We start from the raw sequence: 22,957 nt of genomic DNA, 5'->3' as shown, positions 1-22,957 counted from the left end.
TAATAGGTCTTTTAACAAACGCTATTTACAGCTTCCATACTCATTGAGTAAAATATTTAGCATGCAATTGGTATTGTTTTGTCGCAATGATCGGTAATTATGTTATAGCTAATTAATACTCAAAGTGCTTTGGGTGGCACAATTTAGAAGCTTGTATAAACTTGTTGAATCTTTAAAATTTGAACTAAAGCTGTGTCATTTTAAAAGCATGAATGTATAGTATGAATAAAAAGTCTAAAATCTTTTTTATTTTATATTTTTTTAGCATGGAAAGCTTTAAATTTATTACTTAAACCCCAATAATCTTTTGAGAAAAGCGAAGATTTGCTTGATTCAACTGACTTTAGTGGGCCATAAAACCAAAAGAAAAACTTCTCGGACCATATTAAAACGAATGGGGTCTAGTCTGCCATCGTAAACATAATTTGGCGTCTCGACTCGAATTCGTGGAAATAATAATTAGCGGCTGACTCACAACAAAGGCCCAGTCCGTTCTGCCCCAGAATTATGAATGAAGTGTGAACAAGAGTTTGTGGCTACTGGCATTTTCGCCAGAGTCCGGCCGAAACAAAAGGGGAAAAAGTGCGCCTTTCGAGACATTATTAAAAGTTTTTCTTTTTCCCCTTCTTGCGGACCTATTTTGGGGGCAGTCATTTACATTAACATCCTTTCATCCTGTGTTGACAAAAATATCAAAATGAAATTGCTGCATAATTTGTTCTTTCCGCCTGGCGTCTTCATTGCTGTTTGCCAAGTGTCTTTGGGGAAACTTTTCTATTAATTTTTGTGGCCGTCATTTGGCGGCCAGCAAAGTGTAAATAAATACAACCAGCTCCGCCCGCTGCTTCTTCGGCATTTCCTTATCTTGCGGACCGTCGAAGCGCAAACTTAAATTAAAATGTTGGCAGGACATTCGTTGAATTATTCAGTAACTTTGCGGACAAACTCTTTGGCTTTTTATTTTGCAGCCAGTTGCCTTCATTAAAGGCAAATGTAAATTTACCCCCCTCTTTTGTTTTGTTTTTTCTTTTCATTTGCGCGACATCTGTTTTAATGTCTTTGAGGGATTCCACGTAAAGCAGGCTAAGTGAAGCTCGTTTGGTAATTAAAAATCAACAGTGGAAGGGAAAGGCTTAGAACATAAATATTTATAGCAGATAAAATGTATTTATTACATATTTCTTTCAGAATTAAAGGAAGCATTAAAGACTAAATAAAAAATAAAATATAAGCAATTGGCAAATGGCCACACAACTCCTATATCAACATAAAACTTTTCCCAAATACATATATATCTAAAAAAGCAGACAGAATTTCAAATATAATGTGTATCTTGAGGCATAAATAACTTATCTAAATACTTTGTTTCTTTGCAAGCCCTTGGAGAAGTATCAAATTACCAAATATTTGGGAAGGGCAAAAGTAAATTTCTTTTGGCTCGAAACGTTTAACTTAAACTGCCTTAAATTTCAACAGGCTGTCACCGAAGTGCCCGGCAGCAACAGCAGGCATAAAAAATGAATGTGGCCAAGTTGGCTCCAATCTGGCAAGAGGATGGTACGCAGTTTCCAGTCTCCAGTTCCACACTGACTGAGGTGGCAAAGGCCAAAAAGTCAAGGAGCCGGCTTTTCACTTTGCCCAGTTCTCTCTCTGTGTGTGTGTGAGTCCGCCGGGCATAATTTCCCAATTGCTGGCTCATGTGCCGCACAAAAACAAACGCACAGACACACAGAGTCAATGGGAAATCCCTTTAGCCATCTCTCAGCACATCTCTCTCGGCCTGGATTCCCTCTTCAATCAAGCACAATGGGCCGTTGAATCGCTTAAGCGTCTGAATCACTCCCACCGCCCCCCAACCTCGTCAAACACACGCACCTCCCCATAAAACAACACTTTGCCACGGTCAGTTACCAGTTACGCACGGGCCACGCCCACAAGACTGCCCCACTTGTTATTTATATTATGTCCACTCACAGTTGTTGGCTCATTGTCATAAATTTCCCCAAGTGTTTGCCGGTCGGCCCATCCGGTAAAAGTGAGAGTTTAGAAAAAGAAAAGATTTCCTTGGCCGTGTTTGTTGTTTGTTTGCCTTGTTTGTCAGTCGCTTGAGGGTCGTTGTTGTAGGGCCAACAAAGGCAGCCCCTTGGCCAATTTAATAAATTCCATAAATGGTTTATGTCCGGCTTCCATTGATGGATGCAGTGTGTTGGGGTTTTGCCAACTAGTTAAGTTATCACTGGATAGGAAGTTTGAATTTCCATTGGGAGCCATTGGAAATGGCCCAAAGATTTGTTCTAAGCCAGGCAATTGCTAGTGGAGCTCCAATTGTAAGCTGCAACTTTAATGTTCCGCACACTCGTTAGAAAGAGGTTTGCCATTTAATTACACCCCAGGCAAAGTGCGAGCCCCATATTCGTTTTGCACCTCGCCGAGAAAGTTTTCAACACGCCCGAATGGAATGGAAGTTTGAGGTGCTCCATTCAAACATGCTGGAGCAGCCACTAAGCGCATAATCTTGTAAACTTGGCAAAAATGCTCCAAATGCCATAACTAAAATAAGCAAGCAGCCAAGGATGCTCAGTGAAAAGGGGAGGGGGGGAGGAGGGTTAAGGGGGTGAAACATATTATCCCGGAGGGCGCAACCAGATTCCGAGCATGGCTTCTTTGGCAAAGTTTCTCTGCAAGTGCTTGATGCAAATTATTTGGCCCGGAGGTTAACTAGGGTCGTTTAGCAAATGCCTAACCCACAAAAAGACGCAGCAGAATTAGAGTTGAGCTCGTGCAACAGCACTTAATTAAGATATGCTGCAAAAAAGGACATACAACCTCTACTTGTTTAAATATAATTCATCACATAACTTAAATTATAAGATTGGTCAGTGAAATATTCATGAAATAGTAATATTCTGTCAGTAAGTCACAAATGCAAAACATAGTAATGTTACATAAGTCAATTATTGTAACACAAATATTGAATTGTAACCTTTTTAATTATTTATATATTTTTTATATTAAATCTTTTGTGGGAGAAAATATGCATGGAAAAAAATTGTATCAAAATTAATTTTTTTTTCATGCTTCTAATTAAAAGCACAATCTATGTTCTCTAAATTTTCTTTACAACATTTTATAACACCCGTAGGGTATATACTACATTAAATTTATTCCGATGCCTTTAGAACAAAAACTTAAAAAATCCCTTTTTAAAATGTATCTAACTATTTAAAATGCCTATCAATACTCCCCATATTTTTTAAAACATCGATTTATAAAGATTAAATGGTACGCTTAGCAGGTACATGTTTCTTAAATTAATAAATTCAAAATTAATTAAAAAATAAAAAAGGTTTAAGGTTTTTTAAAGTAATTTCTCGTGACTTTAAGCACACATTTCGTGACTCTAAACTCACGAAGTCATCTCCAGAAAAACGGCCACCGACTTTTTATGAGTCCTGCATGCATTGGCATTCATGAGAGTGAGCCCAGTATTTTTGTCGGCCCAACGCGAGGGTGGTGGGTGGTTGTGGGTGCCAGAGGATGCTTGTGGGTGGCGATGGGCGGTAACGAGTGCTGCCGGCTAACCACAGTCTGAGCTGCAACTCCAAGCACAACAACAATGACAAGTACAATAAATGCCTTTCAACTGCGGTTTCACATGCACTTGAAGTGGAGTGGCGGCGAATGGAGGTAGAAAAGGGGTTGACTTGGGGTCAGGGTGCATGGTTTGGAGGGTCCTAGGGTTCGAGGTGGCTGAGGTGCTACGGGGAACTGCTCTGGTGGCAGTGTCATAAGCCTCAAGTGCTATTTGCAGTGAAGTGCGCCATACATCTGCAAAGCATGATAGTTGGGGTGTCTAGCCCATCCTCGTCCCTTTTATTCAGTCCTTGCAAGGCAGGACTGCTCCTAATGAAACTTTATCCCCGAAGTGCAAAAAGTCTTGCCATCTGGCCAGGCTCTACCCAGAGTCCAAACATCTGGACTGAATGCAGTCTTCTCTATTTTTCGGTATATGCACTCGGTTAATGCCAGCATCTGCATCTGCAGCAGTGGAGTTTTGCTAGGGTGCCATTAGGTGTTTTCATAGTTAAAGTCAAACAAAAATGTATAAATACCAGTGAAAGCTTAAGAACTCAAACTACAATTGAGCACCTATTTTCCCACAATTACCTAATTGCTCTGTTTCTGACTCGAACAACAGAAATATTTACTCAGCACTTGGGCAAGAAACGCAAGGGCGATTCAAAGAAAACATCACCTGCAATTAGTCGGAAATTGGAGCAGGTGGTGGAAAAACAGGATATCCCTTGGCAAAGAAGCCTGCTAGCTTCACTCTCGATTTGTGCCAAGGCACTTCAATGTCGGATTCTAATTAAGATTGATGTGTTTATGGTCGACTCTTGCAGCGATTGTGTAGCTAACAACTTCACTACTACCATTCGTGCCTGAAAGTCACAGTTCGATTTCGTTTTCAACTTTCCACAGTTTGGCTTTTTCTCCTCCTTTTGTAAAGTAATTATTGATGAGCTTCGCTTTGACTTTTCTCCTCGAGTGTATTAACGTAATTAGCCATCCATCGAAATCGTTAAGCGCTTTTCATTGCTCCACTAAATTTGGTGCACTTAAAGTTCAACTGTGTGTGGCTGCCATCCACTTGACTCTGGTCTCCTTCCTTGCTCCATTTTGTCTGTCTAGTCAATCAAAGTGTCATGGAAGTCTGGCAGTCGATGAACTGATTGACAAGCACAAGAAAAAGGAAACGTTCGCTCCATTGGCTCGTCAGTGTGGGTGGGTGGGTGTGCGAATGCAAATTGCAGGCAGTGTCCAACTGTTGGTCTGTGCCCGGAATTCAATGGCTACTGTGGTGAACCGCAAGGCCAGGAGAAATGGTTGTCGCCCGGGTGTCTATTGGATACCAAAACACTTTACCTTAAATTGGTCCGAACAAAAGAACAAAAAGTCTGGCAAACAAAATAAGTACTTTAAGCGGAGCCCATTAATTTCTTTCCACTTGTGTGATTCCATTAAAAACCATTGCCAGACATCGAGTTGGTAAAAATATCAATAACAGCAATTACATTTTCTATTAACGAAATCAACTGTGGAAAATACGAAGGCGGTATGTGCTTCACCCCCTAAAAACATCATCCGTGTCTGCTACATCATCATCCCCATGCACATTATCAAAATCAAAATCGTCGACAAAAAAAATCGAAGCCATGCAGCGGCGAATGCCGAACCGAAGGCAACTCCATTTTCTCCGGCTTTTCCGCGCTGGGAAGTTCATCAAACCGAGCAGGAAAATAGAAAATAAAGCGAGATTGGGGAGTAGGTGAATCGGTCGGGGGCGTACATGTGGTCGTTATTGTTATTGCTTTTCGGCCATCTCTGTGGCACTCGCCCTTGCTCCAGCCTCAAATGCATTATGCGTCTGGAAAAACAAAAAAAAGGTTCCCGTAATTTTGGAGTTGTTTTTTTGTGGCTGGTGCTGTTGTTTTTGGCTCCATGCCAAAAACCTCTTCATCATCAAAAAACATGAGAGCCGTCCTGGCCATAGGACCCAGTGAAATTAACATAGAGCCAAGGGCGTCGGGGGAGAGATAGTTAGAAATTTGCGCCTTGTAGAAGGACCCACCATGTGCGGCAAATGAATGGAAATGCTACTCGCATTGCTGATGAAGTCGGTCTTTGCCGAGAATTCATGGATTCCTGCCCCTCGAGGACCGCTCTTGTTCATGGGGCCTTTGGAAGATGGAATTTCACGTTATGCAGCATCCACGAACTTAACAGGGGCGATAGTTTGCATTTCAAGAGCTCATTCAGAATATTTTTGTAGCCTGATTTAGTATTTTTAAAAATGAAAATTCCGTAAAACGCAAAACTCATTAGCTCTCATTTCCAATTAGTAGTTTATGCGAAATATAATTATATTTTACTGCACACTACATTGAGAGTTTTACATCCTTCTGCAAAATTGTTTATAAAATTTATTAATAATTCTCTTCCTAACTAGAAAATTCTATAAGTCGGAAGGTTTATTTTAAAATAATTTTCTGCACTGCTAGAGATAGTAAATAAAATTATTTTGTACTTGTTAGTTATTTAAAATATGAAAACAATAAATCATGAAATTTAATCAGCATTGTATTTAATATTGTGGTTAAGAATGTAAGGAATATGTATGAAATCGAATTTCCTTATGCTTTGCATAGTTAAATTTTACTGCACACCACATATGAGTTTTAAAATCCTCATCTAAATGGCCTACATAACGCCATGAACACTTACATTTAAAAACATGCTTTGCGGCGTTTGAAAAACAAAATTAAAATGCTCAAGGCCGAAGAAACTCAATCAGGTGCGAAAATTAAAGTGTTTACCAATGGCAGGGAACCGTTACTGAATGCTTTCCGGGCAATTAAATAAACACAATTTTCAAATTGTATTTAAAGTACAAGAGAGCTGGAACTCCAACTTAACCCGAATCGGCTTAGGCGGTAGACAGCTGCTTAGAGAACGAGTCGGCCAGAAAAAAGGCCGCTTAACTTCCGGTCAAATAGCCAGATACATCCACTTGAACTTCAACCGACGAAATCCGCAACCTTCAGCTGGGTCTCTGGCCCCAGGACCTTTGGAACGTCCGGCTGCAAAATTTACTTAGCCCGAAAGTAGGCAAAGTGTGAAAAAGCCGACGAAATGTTGTTATCTAAATGCGCGCTCAACTTTTCAAGCGAAAGGATGGAGAGTGAAACACAAAAGGGCGGACCCCTGGACAAAGGATATACCAAACACACTGGCCCAAATACGCCCACATCCACACACACACAGACATTCGCAATGCGCTTATTAAAATCCTTTTAAAACTGTAGCGACTGCCGACAAGAAAATCAATTAAGTCGAATACACTTCCCCGAGGATAATTGCTTTCGGAACGAGAACTGCCGCCAGCTGAAAACTTTTGTGCGAATGAACATCAGCTTCAGCATCAGCTCCAATAACGAGCTAAGCGAAGCGTTAAGGCCTAATGGCAACTTAGGCGATTCCTATGGGCCATTATCCTTTCGGCCACAAATGGCAATGACGGGATTTTGAAAGAGCTTGTAACTATAATCATAATGGAAATACATTTTTATATAACATTTAAATTGCAATTAAAAGGAAAACCTCCTTAAAAATATATACTTTTCTTATTTTAACATTACAATTATGGTCAATACAGGGTAGACACTTAGTCGATCAACCACCATCTAAGTTTTCCTTTCGCTTTTATAATTTTTCGGGATAAATTCATATAAAGTGCGCTCTCCAGATTCTTTTCCCTAAAATTGTTAAAGTTGAACAAGTTGGTTAATTAATTTTGTTGTTTTTTGAGGGACTTCAGTTACGCCGGGAACTTGTGTTTGCCTTGTGTTTGCCTTCAGCGGATAAGTGATTTGTTAATTTGTTATAATATGGCGGCCAACTGGTTACCGCAATTAGCGATAATGAATGGGCCGCTGCATTCGATTTCAGCAGCCAGCTATTAGTGGTAATTGTAGACTTTTAGAGGGGCCAAGAGCCAAAGTGAAATTAGAATGCCCGATGGGCATAATTTGTGAAAAGAAAGCCAAAGTTACACCGAGCAGTTCCTGCACATTTAGAATGCGGGGGCGTGGTCCGAACTCTGATTGCCCCGACGTGTTTACAAGCGTTAAGCGGAGCGCCATTAAATGTTATGGTCGTGTGGCAAACACGAGCCATTGAATGCCGCTGTCCGTTGTCCAACCAGGTGATAAAGTGTCGAATGTGGCTTCTATCAGCAGTGGAAAGTGGAGGTGTTGGCCAGCAGCTAGCCGTTTAAGCCCACTGCATTCAACGCTTCAAGCTGAAAACAAAAATTGAAATAGAAAACTTTTTCCGATTGACCAAAGTTGGGCATGCCAGAGTTTAATAGCAGTCAGAGGTGTGTGTCACTTTTGGCTTATAAAAAAAAGGGAAAACTTACTGACAGGCAGCCAAAATTACATTCTGATGTGGACACGAACTTACCTGAAAGAGAGGATAAATACTTTGGTTATTAAAAAAAGTTAATAGTACATTTTAAAAAAAAATTTGACATGACATTTAAAATCGGTTTTTATTTGTATGCTTTTTCGAAGGTGCTTCATAAAGTCAATAGTTTTTACAAGCAATTATTTAAGTAGAATTAAAAGGAAGAGGTTTATCATTGTGTTGTTACTAAGATTTTGTAAACTAAATATTATTTTTTTATAAACATTTTTTCTTATAATTTTGTTGTTCTCTATTCTGGGGCTTAAAACAATTCAAAAGTGGAGAAGATGATGTGGATTTATTCTCTAAAGTTGTTCACTTTGAATTGTATCGAACTATTAATATTAATCCCCTTAAATACTAGCTGAATACTTAAATTTGAAGTGTTTTGCTAAGGGGTATTAAACGTTTTGTTTTATCTCATTAATACAGATAATAACAAGGTGCAACTGAAACTCTATTGCAGCACCCCATCCACTGGCCATCGCTTGATTTCATTCACTGCCAACGTATTTAAATAAACCGCACCCCGGGGCTACTTAACATGCATTGGGATGGGGATAGCCACTCCGATGGGAAGTGGGTGGGTTGGACAGGATCAGGATGCGAGTGTTATGCTCTGGGCAACCGCAAGTTTACTGTAGCATAACTAAAAACGAACGGGGAATCGAGGGAGGAGGTATCGGTGGTTGGTCGATCGGGGATGGGGGATGGGGGATGGGTTGACCGCAGGAGTTGAACCTGCTGCTTGCGGAAAGCACAAATAAATGGAGCGACCACAGAATGGCCATCCAGGGCAGCAATTAAAAATCCCTCCTGGGGGCAAACAAGCCAGCAGCTAATGCCCTGCCTCATTGAGCCATTAATTTCCAGGCAGGCAAAGGCGAACACAAGGTAAGATGTGCCATCGATGGCAGTTTGTAGTGGATGGTGGATAGGCGATAGTGGATTGTGGATTTGGGAGCGGTGGGTCAGCAGCCGACAACCTTTGCAATTTGTCCACATCGATTAGTGTCCGGAGCACATCGTCTCGGACTGACAGAATGACAGCCATGTCCACGTCTATTATTTTCAACTTAACATGGCCCGCGCCTCTGACAATTGGCCAGGACATTAACCCCCTCCCCTCCACCAACTGCCTCTCGAAAAGCCAAAGGGCGCCACAATCCGACTTGCTCACCGCAAAACTGCACAATGGCCGACCTACAACTCACTTCCTTCCGCCGCACGGCGACCACGCCCCACTTTCTCACCCCCTGTCAAGGGCGTTTACCCACCCCCTTTCCCACTTTCCTTTCTTTTTTTTGCCATTTCTTTAATGTTTTCCCTCTTTTTTTCTAGCCCGGCCCCTTTTTTTTCTGTCGTTGAAACGTGTGTCCAGCGGAAATGACAACGACAGTGGCAATTACATTGTTGCATGACACAAATAGTGTTGCCTACAACAAGGAGAACAACAATTGTTAAGATATGGGTGAAAGCTAAAGGATAGGAATGAAAATTGAAAAGGTAACAGAAGCGACTCGGTTATACTCTATTTCAGTGTTGAGCCAGGAATTTTAGTTCAACAAAATCAATGTTCTTAAAGATTATTAAACAAATTAGCATATTATTCTTTGTGCTAAGTAATTCAAAACTATTTTAGCTAGAAATAATAGTTGTTAAACTTAATTTGATGTGAAAGTGATACTGGCGAAACTGTTAATTATTTTTGTTTGCTATATTTGACTTTCTTATGGGAAATGTTTCTTAAGTTTCTAATGTGACATTAAAAATATTTTTAGATATCCATTTCTAATATAATAAAAGCTATTTCAAGTAAAAAGGAAATCAATTATTAACAAAAATAAACATATTACATTCTTTTTCCCCATGGGCATTAAAGTTTATCATATTTACGTATTTTTAATTCGCTATTTTAAATTTATATTAATTGGTTAAACGAACCATTTGGACTACATTACTACGAAAGTTTGACTTTGATGCTGGGATATTTTTTTCAAAAAAGACCATATAATTTCAACAAAAGAAAATTTAAATTTTATTTTGCAATTTCGCACGCCAGATTAAATAAAATACGTATATGCTGTATTTTGCTTACTGAGTAATATACAGGCAGCTGGAAAAATATAAAAATATCATGTGGCTGACACTGCGTGTGTTGCTGGGTGGCAGAAAAGGTATAAATTTAATTGATGTCATGCCGTTAAAAATGTGGCATTTTTACTCGCTTAAACGCGTAGCTGCCCGCGTGATGTTTGTTCAATTGTTATCAATTTTCCTTTCGAAAGTTGTCGGGCCGTGCCATACGGCGAGTTGAGTCCTGTGTCCTGAGTCCTGTGTGTGTGTGCATGTCCTCTGGCTAAACCCATTCGCCATTTACCACAGGCCATTCTCAATTCTCCATTTCCATTTCCATTGCCATTGCCATTGCTGTTGCTGTTGCCATGGCCGAGTGCCAAACTAATTGCTACAAATTAGCGCCTTTATGCTCGGCTCAACTGTTTCGAGAATCTGCCAAAGACCACGACTGGCCTGGCTGAGCATTTCCTGACCCTTTGTCAGGACTTGGGAGGTCCTTGCCCCATTTCTACCTTCTCCCACTTTGGTGTGCGTGTGCAACTCAATTATGCCACAATACACATTAATAGAGCGGCTAAATTCGGCTCGATTGTTGACAATTGAGAATGCTCTTTGGTGAAGCACTTCGAAACGCTGGAATTTTAAATTTTTAGGGGAGAAACCCCGACTTTGTTCAATTTTTACTAAGGATATTAGTAATAGACTGATTGCAAAATAGAAAAAAACACTCAATTTTATGTACGCCAATAATAGAATATATTTTAACATTTGAAAGTAATCTGTTTAATAAGGTTAATTAAACTTAAAAGCTTTATTTTGGGTGTGCTGAAAAGCTGAAAATTTAGCTTAAGTTCTGATAGCAACATTTTATTTTCAAGCTTTCAGCACAACTGAGACTGAAGGATTACAAATTACATGGCAAAGCAATTAAAATTGATCCAAATAAATCAAAACTTTTGCCAATAAAGTCCCCGAAAAACAGAACAGAAAGTTCTATCATATGTCTGGGTGTCTGGGGAGATGAAAGTTCCTCGTTGTCAGACAATTTGGGCCACTTAACACCTCGCTGATTGCCAGACGAAGCACAACAAATCGTTTATCTAGAATTACTTTAATTTTAGCATTTTGCTGTGATTTTATTTTTTTGCGATTTGCTTTTAAAAAAATTTTTTAGAACATTTTTTTGATCCTGTTTGCATATGCTTCAGCTGCTGCTAGTTGTTTTTATACATTTTTCTAGCTTTTGTTGCTGCCGAAGGAAGGCAACATGAACAGACGACAATTTGTGTCGCTCGGTTGTCACGACAACAACAACAACAATAATAACAACAACAAGCTGGTAGCGTAATAATAAATGAGAAGTGGAAAAGTTTTGCTGCCGCCGTGCTTATTGTCAAGCTCGGCCAGGCCATAAAAAACCAACTTCAATGGCAATAAGGCGACAAAAAGAGAGCTTGAAAAAAAAGGACGTTGAAAAGAAAAAAAACTAAAAAAGAAAAGCAGCCGGACCAAAAGAACAACGGACAAAACAAAAAAAAAAACGGGCAGAGGAAAAGTTCAAGGCACTGACTTTATAGCTGCAATAATGCCTGTAGGCCAACTGGCGTTTGGTGGGTGAGAGGGCCAAAAAAGGTGAGCCACACGCCAGCAACAGCAACAGCGAGCCGCAAAACAAAGCCAGTTGCAACCAGCAGGGGGTGGGGTTTGGGTGGTTTTTTGGGCAGGAAGCAACAAGGCCACGCCGTATCCCGCCGAATGTGTTGAGGCACTTTGGCGAGGTAACGAAATGTAACAAAGTGCCGGGGCGTGGCAATGATGCATGGGAGGGGGAGGGGGAGGGGGATTTTGGGTCAGGTTTGTTATGTGGCTTACACCGGAAATTTGTGTTTAGAAGGCCGCCGCCGGTGCTATTCTTGTTGCTCTTTTCATGGCTCCAACGAGGGTAGGGATAAGACTCCCTGAAATGGTCAACTAATTTTAACTTTTTAACAAGATCCGGAAGATTCATCTCAAGCTTTTGATTGGCGGCTTAACAATGTGATTACCAAGAAATTTGGGGCCCCAAAAGGTATGATTATTAAGATAGCCATTTTTTGTTTACCCGATACCGAAATTTCAAAAATAACAAGAATATTTAATATTCAGATAACAACACACTTATTACCTTAAGAGGAAGAATAAATAAAATGTAAATTAATTTGAGCACTATTTGGCCGAAGAAAAAAAGTTATATGATATTTGAAAAACTTTTAGATGCTTAGGGGAAAACTTATAATGGTATCGAGAAAGTTTTAAAAAAAAACCAAAACTCTCTAATAGGTAACTCAAAAATTATAAGATAGAACTAAATATAAAATTTTAAAATAATTTTTTTCTGAACATGGCCATGAAAAAAGGTGATTGAAAGAAAAGGTATTAAAAAATTCTTGATTAGGACATTATTTACATATAAATAATTATAATGAGAAGTTTTTTCTGCTTAAAAATGTTTGACCTGTATAAATTTTCATCATTTTTCTATTATAACTCGAACAACTCGTTAAATTCTCAATGACCAACAAAATAAGTTTATGCCTTTTTGATCGATGACTTTTGGAAGTTAATGTGCGCCATATCAATAATGTGGCCAATCGGCAATTGAATATTTATCAGTATCTATGCCGAAGCTCTGTGTTAATGACCAAGCCAATGACAAAAGGACAATGCCAGGAGTCGTCGGCACGCAAATGTCTAAAGCACCGCATTCCCATAGGACATGCGGCAGACAGTTGGGTTAATAGACAGAACAGAACAACATGGGTATGTTGAAGGAAACACGGTGGCCAACATTCCGACACTCTGAGTGACGGAATGACAGACCGATGGGCCAGTCGCCCCCGGGCACATTAATAAAGTCAATAGAGAGACAATAGTTGAAAATTAACAAATGAATTGAAATTACTTAAACAAACTCATTAGGCGTCGGCGTGTCAGAGAGCTCTGCAGCTCCAGTTGACATTATTGGGGCGCTCATCCCCTTGGGATCCTTTGGACAAGCACTAATATTCTGGCGCAAATGTCGTTGGCTTGCGATGGGCGGTGTTTGGTGTTCTGCGCTCGGTGTTCGGTGTTTTTATCCCTGGCCAACGCCTTTTAGCGATTGTCCATTGAATACTCGCGAGTTTTTCCCCGCTTCGCCATCGCATGTAATTAAATTTTCCAACCTTAATGTGCTAAGCATAGTAATTTACTCCCATCGCCCCGCAGGAGGTCCTTCGGTACCTGTCCTCCTGCCAGTCACGAGTTTAAATTGTCAGAAACTGTGACAGCCCGACACCTCTACAACTTTTGCGCAGGTGTGGAGACGGAGAATGGCGAGGCGACAAGCCGCATATCTATAATTTTCATTAATTTTAATTGGCTGTGGCTGTGGGTGGATGTCGCTCAATTACAATGTATTCAACTTTTTATTGAATATTAAACTTGTGATGGGCTGTTCTGCCTACTAAAGGGTTAAACGAAGTTTTCACGGTTTGCCATTTAAACAGAGAAAATAAATCGTGTTAAAGGGCTTATATAGAAATGATTTCACATCATTTAAAACGGTATCTAAGATTATGCAATATAAAATATATTTTATAGTCTGTAATTCTTAAAGATTCATGCCTCCTATTTATATTGCATTCTTTTAAGCACCTTAATAAATTTAATTATTTATTTAATTAATGCAATATCAGTTTTTACTTAGTTTAAATTAACGCTCAAAACGCTTATTCATTCATATATAATAAAAAAGCTTGTTAGCCACAACCTTAAGAAAGAAATGTTCTTGAATTTCAGAAAATATTCTCTAACAAAGTAGTTTTTGCATTGTCTGCTAAAGCAGAATGTATAGAAATTTTTAGAGCTGTTTGTTTAAAGCCTATATTGTGACCTTTGGAAATATTTTTGTAAATTTGGGTAGCGTTTGGAAAAAAACGCGACCCGACCAAATTCTAAATTTATTTCGTGTTGCCTGCAATCGAAAGTGTTGCAAGAATGATGTCCAAGGTGTGTGCCATCCTGGCCCAAATGGGTGTTCGATCCTCTGGGGAGAAGAGGCACTTGCTGAGCCAGGCTCTATTGTTTGCCCATCAGGGGAGTAGGGTCAAAGTTCGGGGTCAAAGTTCAAACTGCTGCAGGATGAAGGTGGTGCCCTCGCGCCAGGAGCACCTGAATGCGCTGAAGGGCGAGGAGTTCGATGTGCTGGTCATCGGCGGAGGAGCCGTGGGCTGTGGCTGCGCCGTAGATGCAGCCTGTCGTGGCCTCAAAACAGCCTTGATCGAGGCCGATGATTTTGCCAGTGGCTCCAGCTCGCGATCCAGTAAACTGATCGATGGCAGTGGGTCTTATTTGGGCACTGCCCTGCGGGAAAAGGACGTCGAGCAGCTGTACATCATGCTGCAGATGATGAGTGAGCGAGTTACGATGCTGAAGAATGCTCCGCACTTGAACCGCATCCAGCCCATGGTCATTCCCATCTACAATGTGCTGAGCATGCCCTGTACTTGGCTGGGCTTAAAGGTGGGTGGATATTTAATGTTAAATTCAAGTTTATTAACGCCAATGCCAGGTCTACGACTGGATATCTGCCGCTTCGAATATCCGTGGCTCGCACTTTCTCTCCCGGGAGGCCACCCTGTACGAGTTTCCGCTGCTCAAAACAGAGGGCCTGCGCGGCGGCATGGTCTACTACGATGGCCAGGTGGACGATGCCCGGATGTGCCTTGCTCTAGTCATGACCGCAGTGGCTCTGGGCGCCAATGTGGCCAACCACTTGGAGGTGGTGGACCTTCTGCCGCAGGAGGGCTGTTGCCGCGTGGTGGCAGTCAAGGACAAGTTGTCCTGCCAACAGTTCTACATCCAATCCAAGGCGGTGATCAATGCCACGGGCTCGAGCACAGATGCCATTCGCAAGCTGGACACTGAGGACACTGCTCCCATTCTGGTGCCCACTCTGGGCACACAGGTCTCGCTGCCCAAGTACTTTGGCTCTGGCCACTATGGCTTGCTAAGTCCGGCGCTGAAAAAGGAGGATCTCACCATTTACATGGTGCCTTTCGAAGACCACATGGTGCTGGGCGTTCGCGAGGTGGAGCTGGACGAAGTGACGGGTCGCGGGAGTCCCAGTCCCGAGCCCGATGACGTGGACTGCCTGCTGGAGGCAGCCAAGCGAAGAATGGCACCCTGCGTTGAACTGGGTAGGTGTCACGTGCTGAGCGCCTGGACGGGCATTAAGCCCAGTGTGAGTTGCCCAACCGACAAATCGGAGGACGAGGTGGAGGCCATGCGGGGCTCGCCCATCAGCAGCTACCTGATCGAGGTGGGTGCTGGGGGTCTGATCACCCTGGCCGGTGGCCGCTGGAGCAGCTATCGCGTGATGGCCGCCGAGGCCGTCGATATAGCCATCCAATCTTGTGGCCTGTGCGCTGATCATGTGACCTCCAGTTGGACACAGGATTTGAAGTTGGACGGCGCCGAGTACTGGTGCTGCATGCTGCCGTTGGAGTTCGTTCAGGACTACGATGTGCCCATGGATGTGGCTCAGCATATATCCGATTCGTATGGCTACAATGGGCATGCTCTATTCTCGCAGGCACCGGAACTGAATAAGCGCCTGCATCCGAACTTCCCTTATATCGAGGCGGAGGTACTGTATGCAGTGCGTAACGAGTACGCCTGCACTCTGGTGGACATCATAGCCCGACGCCTGCGCATTGCCTTTGTGGATGCTGCCGCCGCACTGCACATGCTGCCTAAGATCCTCAAGATCATGGCCGAGGAGAAGGGCTGGGAGGAGGAGGAGCAGCAGCAGCAGATGAAGGCTGCTCAGGAGTTTTTGGTGCGGCAAATGGGCCTAGGTTTTATAGTCCGACCCAAGATTACGGGCAAGAGCAAGCCGATGAAGGCCTCCGCAGAGGGATGTTGCTGCCGGGCAGCGGCTCGCAAGGAGGCAAGGAGCTTCTCCAGGGATCACTCATTGCTCCTCTCCAACCAGAGATCCTGCAAGAGAGTGTCCAACTTATTCCCCACTTCTGGCATCACCCACTGCGCTGTGGAGGACAGTCCTGCGTACTCCGATTTACCGAGATCTATTCCCACTGTCTGGTCGAACAGGAAACGGGACCTCATCATCAATCTTTGGCGAAACAAATTCATGTGCTGACATCTTTCTCAATTATGTTCTAGTTTGGTTGTAACCACAGCTGAATAAGCAAATATCTTCGATCTGTTTGGGTTCTATATGCCAAAATAAAGAACCGGGCACGTATTAAAAGTCTATTGCCTTTTTGTTTAAACTGAATTAAATATGAAACAAGAAAGGAAGCAACATTTGGCAAAGCTAATTATGTCATCTAAATTTTGAAATATATGAATGCCCATTAATGATTGTTGAACCTATAATGATAATTTTCCTATCAAAATAATGACAAGAAGAGGTTTTCTAAGCCTGGGCAAGTTGATTGATTTAAAAAAAAGTAATTTTTAACTTACTTTTTGAGCCTAATAGACAACTATGGTTTTCTGCTTGGGGATCATAAAAATTTTTGTGTAATTAGTGGCTCTATAAACGTGTTTTTAGAAAGAATTAAAGACTTCTTTTTCCCTTTTTTTCACACAAAAATAAAATGGAAACTAATTAAAGATAAAATTTGGCCAATTTATCGTTAAGTTGTACCCAAATTACTCTAATAAGTTAACAAAGTGTAATAATTCATTCCGTCCATATGGCTTCCTGAACTTCTGTGGAAAAAAAAGCAATAGCAACACTCGACAGTCGTTAAAGATTTTTTGTTTTTCGATTTCTTTACGTTACTTTGGAAATATAGCACTGCTGTTGCTGTCGTTTGTTTATATAAATTAGCTTTATATGCTAAGGGGGAGGGAAAATTCGGAAACGTATTGGGGTGACCCATTTTGAATTATTGTTATTGGGGCTGAAAAACCATTTCTTGTTATTTGCTACTCTTTGAATATGCTTATCGTTCATGTATTGCTTTTTTATTGGCTGATTGAGGGGGAGGGGGGCTGAAAATGTGTGTGAATGTGGGCGGCATTACATAAGCACCACATTTTTCCCGCCGTCGCTCGTTAGCCACGTAAATGAGCGTTTTATGGCCACATATTTTAAAGTGAGTGGAAATTAAATTGAAATTAAAGGAAAATATACCTGTGATGTCTTATCATAAATTGAATGAAATGATAAAGGTTTTTAAAAAATTGTGTTCCTTTAATAGCACATAATTATGACGCAAAGAATTAAATGAAAGTATCGATTGAATTACACTAATGAGCAGAATCCAACTGTCTGGAATGGCTTATGGTTTACACATCGTTTTTGCACTTTATTTTCCTGCGGCTTGAAAAACACTTTCGTGCCTCAAATAAAACTCGAAACACTTTCACTTTTCGCCACACTTTCCTACAAAAACCATTTTGCGGTCTTTGGGCTGCATTTTTATGCTGATTAGTTGAGTTAACAATTTGCAGCACGCGAAACTATTTGGGGAATTTCAGACTTGAAACATAAATTGCAATACCAAGGGCTGGTCGGCCACCCCATTTCCCGCCCCCCTTCAAAAACCTCCACTGCGGCGTCGAACAATTTTAATAAGTTCGGGCCAGCAGTCCAAGGAAGTAAGTAATAGGGAAATATGCAGGCGATGCACACGCGAGCTCATAATAATAAGAATTCTTGGAGAAGGAATTTTCGCCACTTCTTTTAACCCAGTCAAGGACATTTAGTGAGCTACCCAAAAAATAAAAATTAAATAAGAAATATCGCCTTAAATAGCAATGAAATAGCCGAAAATGGGGATCATGAAATAAACGTATGACGGAAGCAATGCCATAAAATGCTGAAAATAATGGGAGGCGACAAACGGAAATAACAGGAAAATAGTGTGTCATAAAATATGCTTTAGTACGTTGGGAGTAGAAATCGCCAGGAAAAAAAGTAAAAATGCGATTTTATAAAAAATAAATTTATGTTTCTGAAAAAACGTGGAAAATGCAAAAGTTGTGTCACAGGAATATTAAATCCAACAAGTTAAATTTATGAAGTTATTTTAGGGTTCCTAGTAATATTTTAAAAGCAAAAATATTTAAAGCGGTATTTTAAGATATACTGAATAAAATATTTAACTAAAGTAAAGAAAGCTTTAAAATAGTTTTTGAAAAACCAGTAAATTACTTATTCCATTTTTGCACAGAGAAATGCGTCTTCCCAAATAAGATCGCCAGCTAGCAGAGGCACTTTTTCATATTTTCAGCAGTGGGAAAATAGTAATTCTTGGCCAAACCATGCATAAAATCATAATATATCTCCACATACACGCAAACACAGTTATCTCGTCCCCAGATGAAGTGGAAAACGGGAAGATGGAGTGTCGGGGAAGAGGCACTCAGCTGCAAAACATTGAACCAAATGATAAGTGACAAACATGGTAGGACAAACAAATGTGTGTTTTATACGTATGCCCGATGTTCAGTTATGTGGGAAATGGCGAGGGCCAGAGATGCACAACTGTCAGATAAGTGTGGAGAGCATTTTGCGAGCGTCTTTTGCCCGCAGGTGACTTGTTAAACGTCTTGTAAGCATTTGCATTTCCTTGCTCATAAAATAGAAGGAATAAGAAGGAAATAAGAAAATTCCCGCCCTCGGGGTCGGGGAAAATGTTGTTGCAAAATATATGTATGTATATGTGTGGAAATAACTGAACAAGCATGACATGGCAGGGGCCAACATCTTTTATCTGCAGTTCATTCATTTTGTTGGCATCGACTTCAACTTCAAAAGGGTTGAGTTGTTGGCTCTGGCTTAAAGCATATTTGATTATGTCACAAAACATCCCGGAGCATACTTTGCTGTATCTGTATCTGTGTGCCTCTCCGTTTGCTTAGCCAAAGATAAATTTAACAAATATGCAAATAAAACACGCCCCTTAGAACGGCAGGCGGAGCAAAATGGAAAATTGTTTTCATAAATTTTTCAAATATGCACAATTTTGTCATTTGCCATTTTGACGTGAACAACTTTTTAGATAGGCTTAGAAAACAGCCATAACAGCAACAAACAAAGTCTAGATTTATTTTCTCTTTCGGAAATGGCTTTTAATGGCCAAGGTAAACAAACACTTTTCTGAACGGAGACAAATCACGAAGTCCATTAGCTTTTAATAGAAGTAAAGTGAAATATGTGAGCAAGTGCTAGCTGCAAGTGTGGCAAATTGTTCGGAAAAAAGAGAGAAGAAAATAGGAAAAAAAACACAAAATATATTATACATAAAATTAAAAAAATATAGAAATAGAGTTAGAATTCGAAATCATTTCTCATATTACTTTTGGTTAAAATACCAAAACAACTCGGCATCAATATGAAACTATGTCAACAATATTACTATTTTTAAAAAACTTTTCTTTTTTTATAACAACTCCTTTTAAATTAATTTATTTATTATATATTTTATTTATCAACAAAAATTTAAATTGGAAAATGAAAAACTTTTCTTGGAAGAGCTTAAATTTTAATTAGCTTATAGTGAAACCCCATAAATTGTGAAAGACTTTTGACCCAATTAAAATTGATTTTAACCTATTTATATTTTTCAAAAATGAGTGCCTTCCACTATTATTTGACTGCTCAATGCCAGTCCAACAGTCAATCAATCAACCTAAGAAGCCCATTAAGAGCGGCTCATTAAATTATCAAAGCACTTACCTTTTGCTGGGATTTCGGCTAGTGTGGGCGTGGCTGTCACCAGCATGGTAACCGCGACAGTGGCCAATATCGCAGTGGCCAATTGTAGGACATTAACCTGAGGGCGTGGGCGAAACTGGGGGCGTGGCAGCCAATGTGGCTCGGCCATGGCTTTGGAAATCCTTTACCTTCACGTTCCTTCTGCAATGGGTAATGGGAAAAGTGTTCAACACTACAGCGTCAAGTTGCCAAAAATGTTCGAGGATTAGTGGGAGTAGGCGGTGTTCACTGGCGACAAACGTTTTCACCTTTAATCACTTAAACGTCGCGTAATCAACAGCAGCAACAACTACAACTACAGAGGGACTGCAATCAACACCAAACGCGACTGAAATGGAGCGTCATGATGATGACGAGCTAGCTTGCCAGCACTTTACGGGGGTAATCTGCCCCAAGTCAGGACACCCAAAGCCCGAACATGAACCCTCAATCCGGAATCCGGATCCGAATGCGTGGCAAAAGTTGTTGCTATTGCTGCCATTGCTGCTACTGCTGTTTACACGCGCTTTTCGTACATAGTTTGGCCCCTGCCTTTTGACTTCTGACTTTGCGCCGACTTTTGTTTGCTTACTTTGAATTTTGTGTCCTCATTTCCCCCCAAGCGCCGTCGAAGTTAATTCTCGGTGCGTTAATTTGAAGCGTTTTAGACTTCGGCTCAGCCGGATTAAATATCTTCAGACAGCAGGCAGACAGTAATTTGATTTGTCGACGGAAATTCTATTTTATCTCACCATTAGTTTAACTTTGGTCTTTAACTTTTTGATTGTTTTTCTTAAGGAGTGGGGAAAAGAAGAAATCCAACACTTAAAGTTTAAATGGCAGTTTAGTAGCGCAGATTTCAAGTGGTATTTTATATTGTGTTTTATATTACAGTTTTTTTTGTGAGTCCTGTTTCTACATAAAGGAATCTGGAAAAAAAAACTTTAACAACAACAGATATTAGGTCATTAATTTATATAAAATATTATTTATTACTTGCAATTTCAAATGTCTAAATATATTTTTTTCTCAAATATTATTTACAAGTTGTTCAATTAGTTTTTATGGACTCAAGCACTGTTCTTGGCCCCATTGCAAAATTCCCTTCGTCAAAATCTCAATTTGCAACGTCAAGCTGTCAACGCTCTGTTTGCTGGCAAATCAAGTCTGACAAATGAAATGATTACACAAAGTAAACAGCAGGCACGTAACACACAAACCACCTGTCAGAAACTTTTGTGCACCCACTTTTTTCTGCCCCCAAAAGCCCGTGAAAGTTGAAGCAAAAAGCGGACAGTGCCTGGCTACATTTTCGCAGGCGGAAAGCTAGAAAGGAGTATTATCGAAAGGCACTGGCACAAAACAATAACGCAAGTACAAACAGCGAACGGAGCGTACCGAAAATGCAATGGCGATGCCAGCAAAATGGCAATGGCAACACTTCCGTTTCCGCTTCCGACGCTGCGGGCGACTTTCTCGCACAGTTGGCAAAACGTTGAGCAAACTCAAACGCAAACTCGAAAGCAACAGCGAAACATAACAAAGCTTGTTAGTGTTTCTGCCCCACAGCGGTGCAACAGTCGCCCCTTTTTATTCTCCCCCCGACAAAGGGATTGCGGATATCTCCTTTTTTTCGTGATTCGTTGCGGGGCATCACCCAGAAAAACGTAACAATGGCGACGAAACGTACGAAAATTTTAAACGCTTTTAATATTAAAGCGTCCGGAATAGAGACACAAAAGCCAAAGGACCCGGCAGCACAGGACCACCAACAAAATGCAACACGGCGTGGAACAGCAGCAGAATAGCCAAAGGCATGCGGGGCATGCAAAAAGCGGAAACTGCATGAAAGTGCCACACAAAACACAAAAATATATGTATTTAGTGGGGAGGTGGGAATTTTTCTGATCAATCTTTGTGCTACCCAGTACTCGATTATGTAAGTAAAGATTATGTTTACGAAGTGCCAAAAAAAATCACTATATTTTTCAAAGGCAACACTAGTCGCCTAGTTGACTTTATACAATGAGATTACTAGAGTCAAAACCAATTTGTTGAAAGCTTAATTAAATTAAAATTGTATTTATTTGCTTTCTGAAATATATTTTATTTCTTTAATTTAAGCCAAGTTCAAATATGATGTAAGCGGAAGTTTATCGGGAGTGCCTAAGATACCACTCTGGTTTCTACCTTACTTTAAAAGGTGTCTAAAAAAATAATAAACATTAAAAGTGTGCTGCTGATGCCTGCCGAGGTAAACCTGGATACCCTGTATAATATCCAGATTCCTCCAGGCGGCGACTACATCCCACCAACTCAAAGCCTGGGCCGAGGACTTCTGTAACAGCCCTGGTAGGCAACCTTTCCTCCTCCCTCTTGGCTCAGAGTGCATTTTTTGCGGAGTTCTTAGACCCTGCGGCCAGTTGCCCTCTTCGTGACGAAAATGTTTCGCTTAACTGGATTTTCAAATATTTATTGCAACAAATTATTTTGCTGGTTACATGGCGGTTTTTTGTTTGTGTCTCAACATGGCCAACATCCCTTTCCCATTCTCATTCCCTTGGCCAGCTGCCCTCAGTCACCGTTCGTAAGCGGTTTTTATGGCCATTTAGTTTGTTGCATTCCAGTAAAAGGATTTGGTGTTGGGATTTTTGCGGGCTTTTTCACAATTGCTGACAAATTAGGGTATTACAGCTGCATTCAATTTATTTCGAGTGTAAAACCCATAAATTATGGTTAAATTGCTGTGTCGTGGCAAGTGCAAAGTATTTTCGTCATGAAAGAAAATAGTTTGCCAATCAAGGGTTGAAAATGTAACCCTCAAATAGTTCAGAGATTTTATGCTAGAGAAATTTTTGAAAACATTATATTTAAACAAAACTTTTTCGTAACTGAATTATTAAGCTTTAAGGAAATTTTTCTTAAATGTTACAAAGCTAAAAAAAATAATATGGTATGGGTTCTTACTCAAAAATAATATGCATTGACTTTTCAGAGATGATTGAAGGAAATTGATTTTAAGAAAAAATTTTAAAGCCACAATAAGTTGAATGTTATATTATTATTTTATTTTTCAATAAGACCCCGAACAAT

General features: G+C 40.5%; 3 protein-coding genes across 6 annotated transcripts in view; 1 reads left to right on the top strand and 2 right to left on the bottom strand.

Annotated features, from left to right (window-relative positions):
- The window catches only part of LOC128262150 (ras suppressor protein 1), a 122,686-nt gene that overhangs the window by 51,487 nt on the left and 48,242 nt on the right, over window positions 1-22,957 (bottom strand). The window lies entirely within an intron of this gene.
- Window positions 1-22,957, bottom strand: part of LOC128262132 (lachesin) — a 44,875-nt gene that overhangs the window by 21,483 nt on the left and 435 nt on the right. For all 3 annotated transcript variants that reach the window (XM_052996216.1, XM_052996217.1, XM_052996219.1), the window contains exon 2: window positions 19,847-20,026. In XM_052996216.1, the coding sequence (XP_052852176.1) occupies window positions 19,847-19,994 (148 nt within the window). In that variant the 5' untranslated portion in view covers window positions 19,995-20,026. The remainder of the gene's footprint in view (window positions 1-19,846; window positions 20,027-22,957) is intronic.
- On the top strand, window positions 13,946-16,411 carry LOC128262130 (probable glycerol-3-phosphate dehydrogenase, mitochondrial). 2 transcript variants are annotated; one of them, XM_052996214.1, is made up of 2 exons: window positions 13,946-14,648; window positions 14,720-15,001. In XM_052996214.1, exons 1-2 carry the CDS (start codon window positions 14,125-14,127, stop codon window positions 14,859-14,861), a joined length of 666 nt encoding a protein of 221 aa, XP_052852174.1. In that variant the 5' UTR covers window positions 13,946-14,124; the 3' UTR covers window positions 14,862-15,001. The 2 variants fall into 2 exon arrangements, with proteins under 2 accessions (XP_052852174.1, XP_052852172.1); XM_052996212.1 differs by having other exon boundaries at window positions 13,947-14,649; window positions 14,699-16,411.

Source organism: Drosophila gunungcola, unplaced genomic scaffold, assembly GCF_025200985.1.
Source record: "Drosophila gunungcola strain Sukarami unplaced genomic scaffold, Dgunungcola_SK_2 000001F, whole genome shotgun sequence".
NCBI classification, from domain to species: Eukaryota; Metazoa; Arthropoda; class Insecta; order Diptera; family Drosophilidae; genus Drosophila; species Drosophila gunungcola.
This window is presented reverse-complemented; position numbering and strand designations above follow the sequence as displayed.

Excerpts from the sequence above, each read along its gene's own strand:
- LOC128262130 (XM_052996212.1), top strand. The coding sequence starts at position 14,125 with ATGATGTCCAAGGTGTGTGCCATCCTGGCCCAAATGGGTGTTCGATCC. Across the intron at positions 14,650-14,698 it reads GTACTTGGCTGGGCTTAAAG|GTCTACGACTGGATATCTGC; the intron begins GTGGGTGGATAT and ends CGCCAATGCCAG.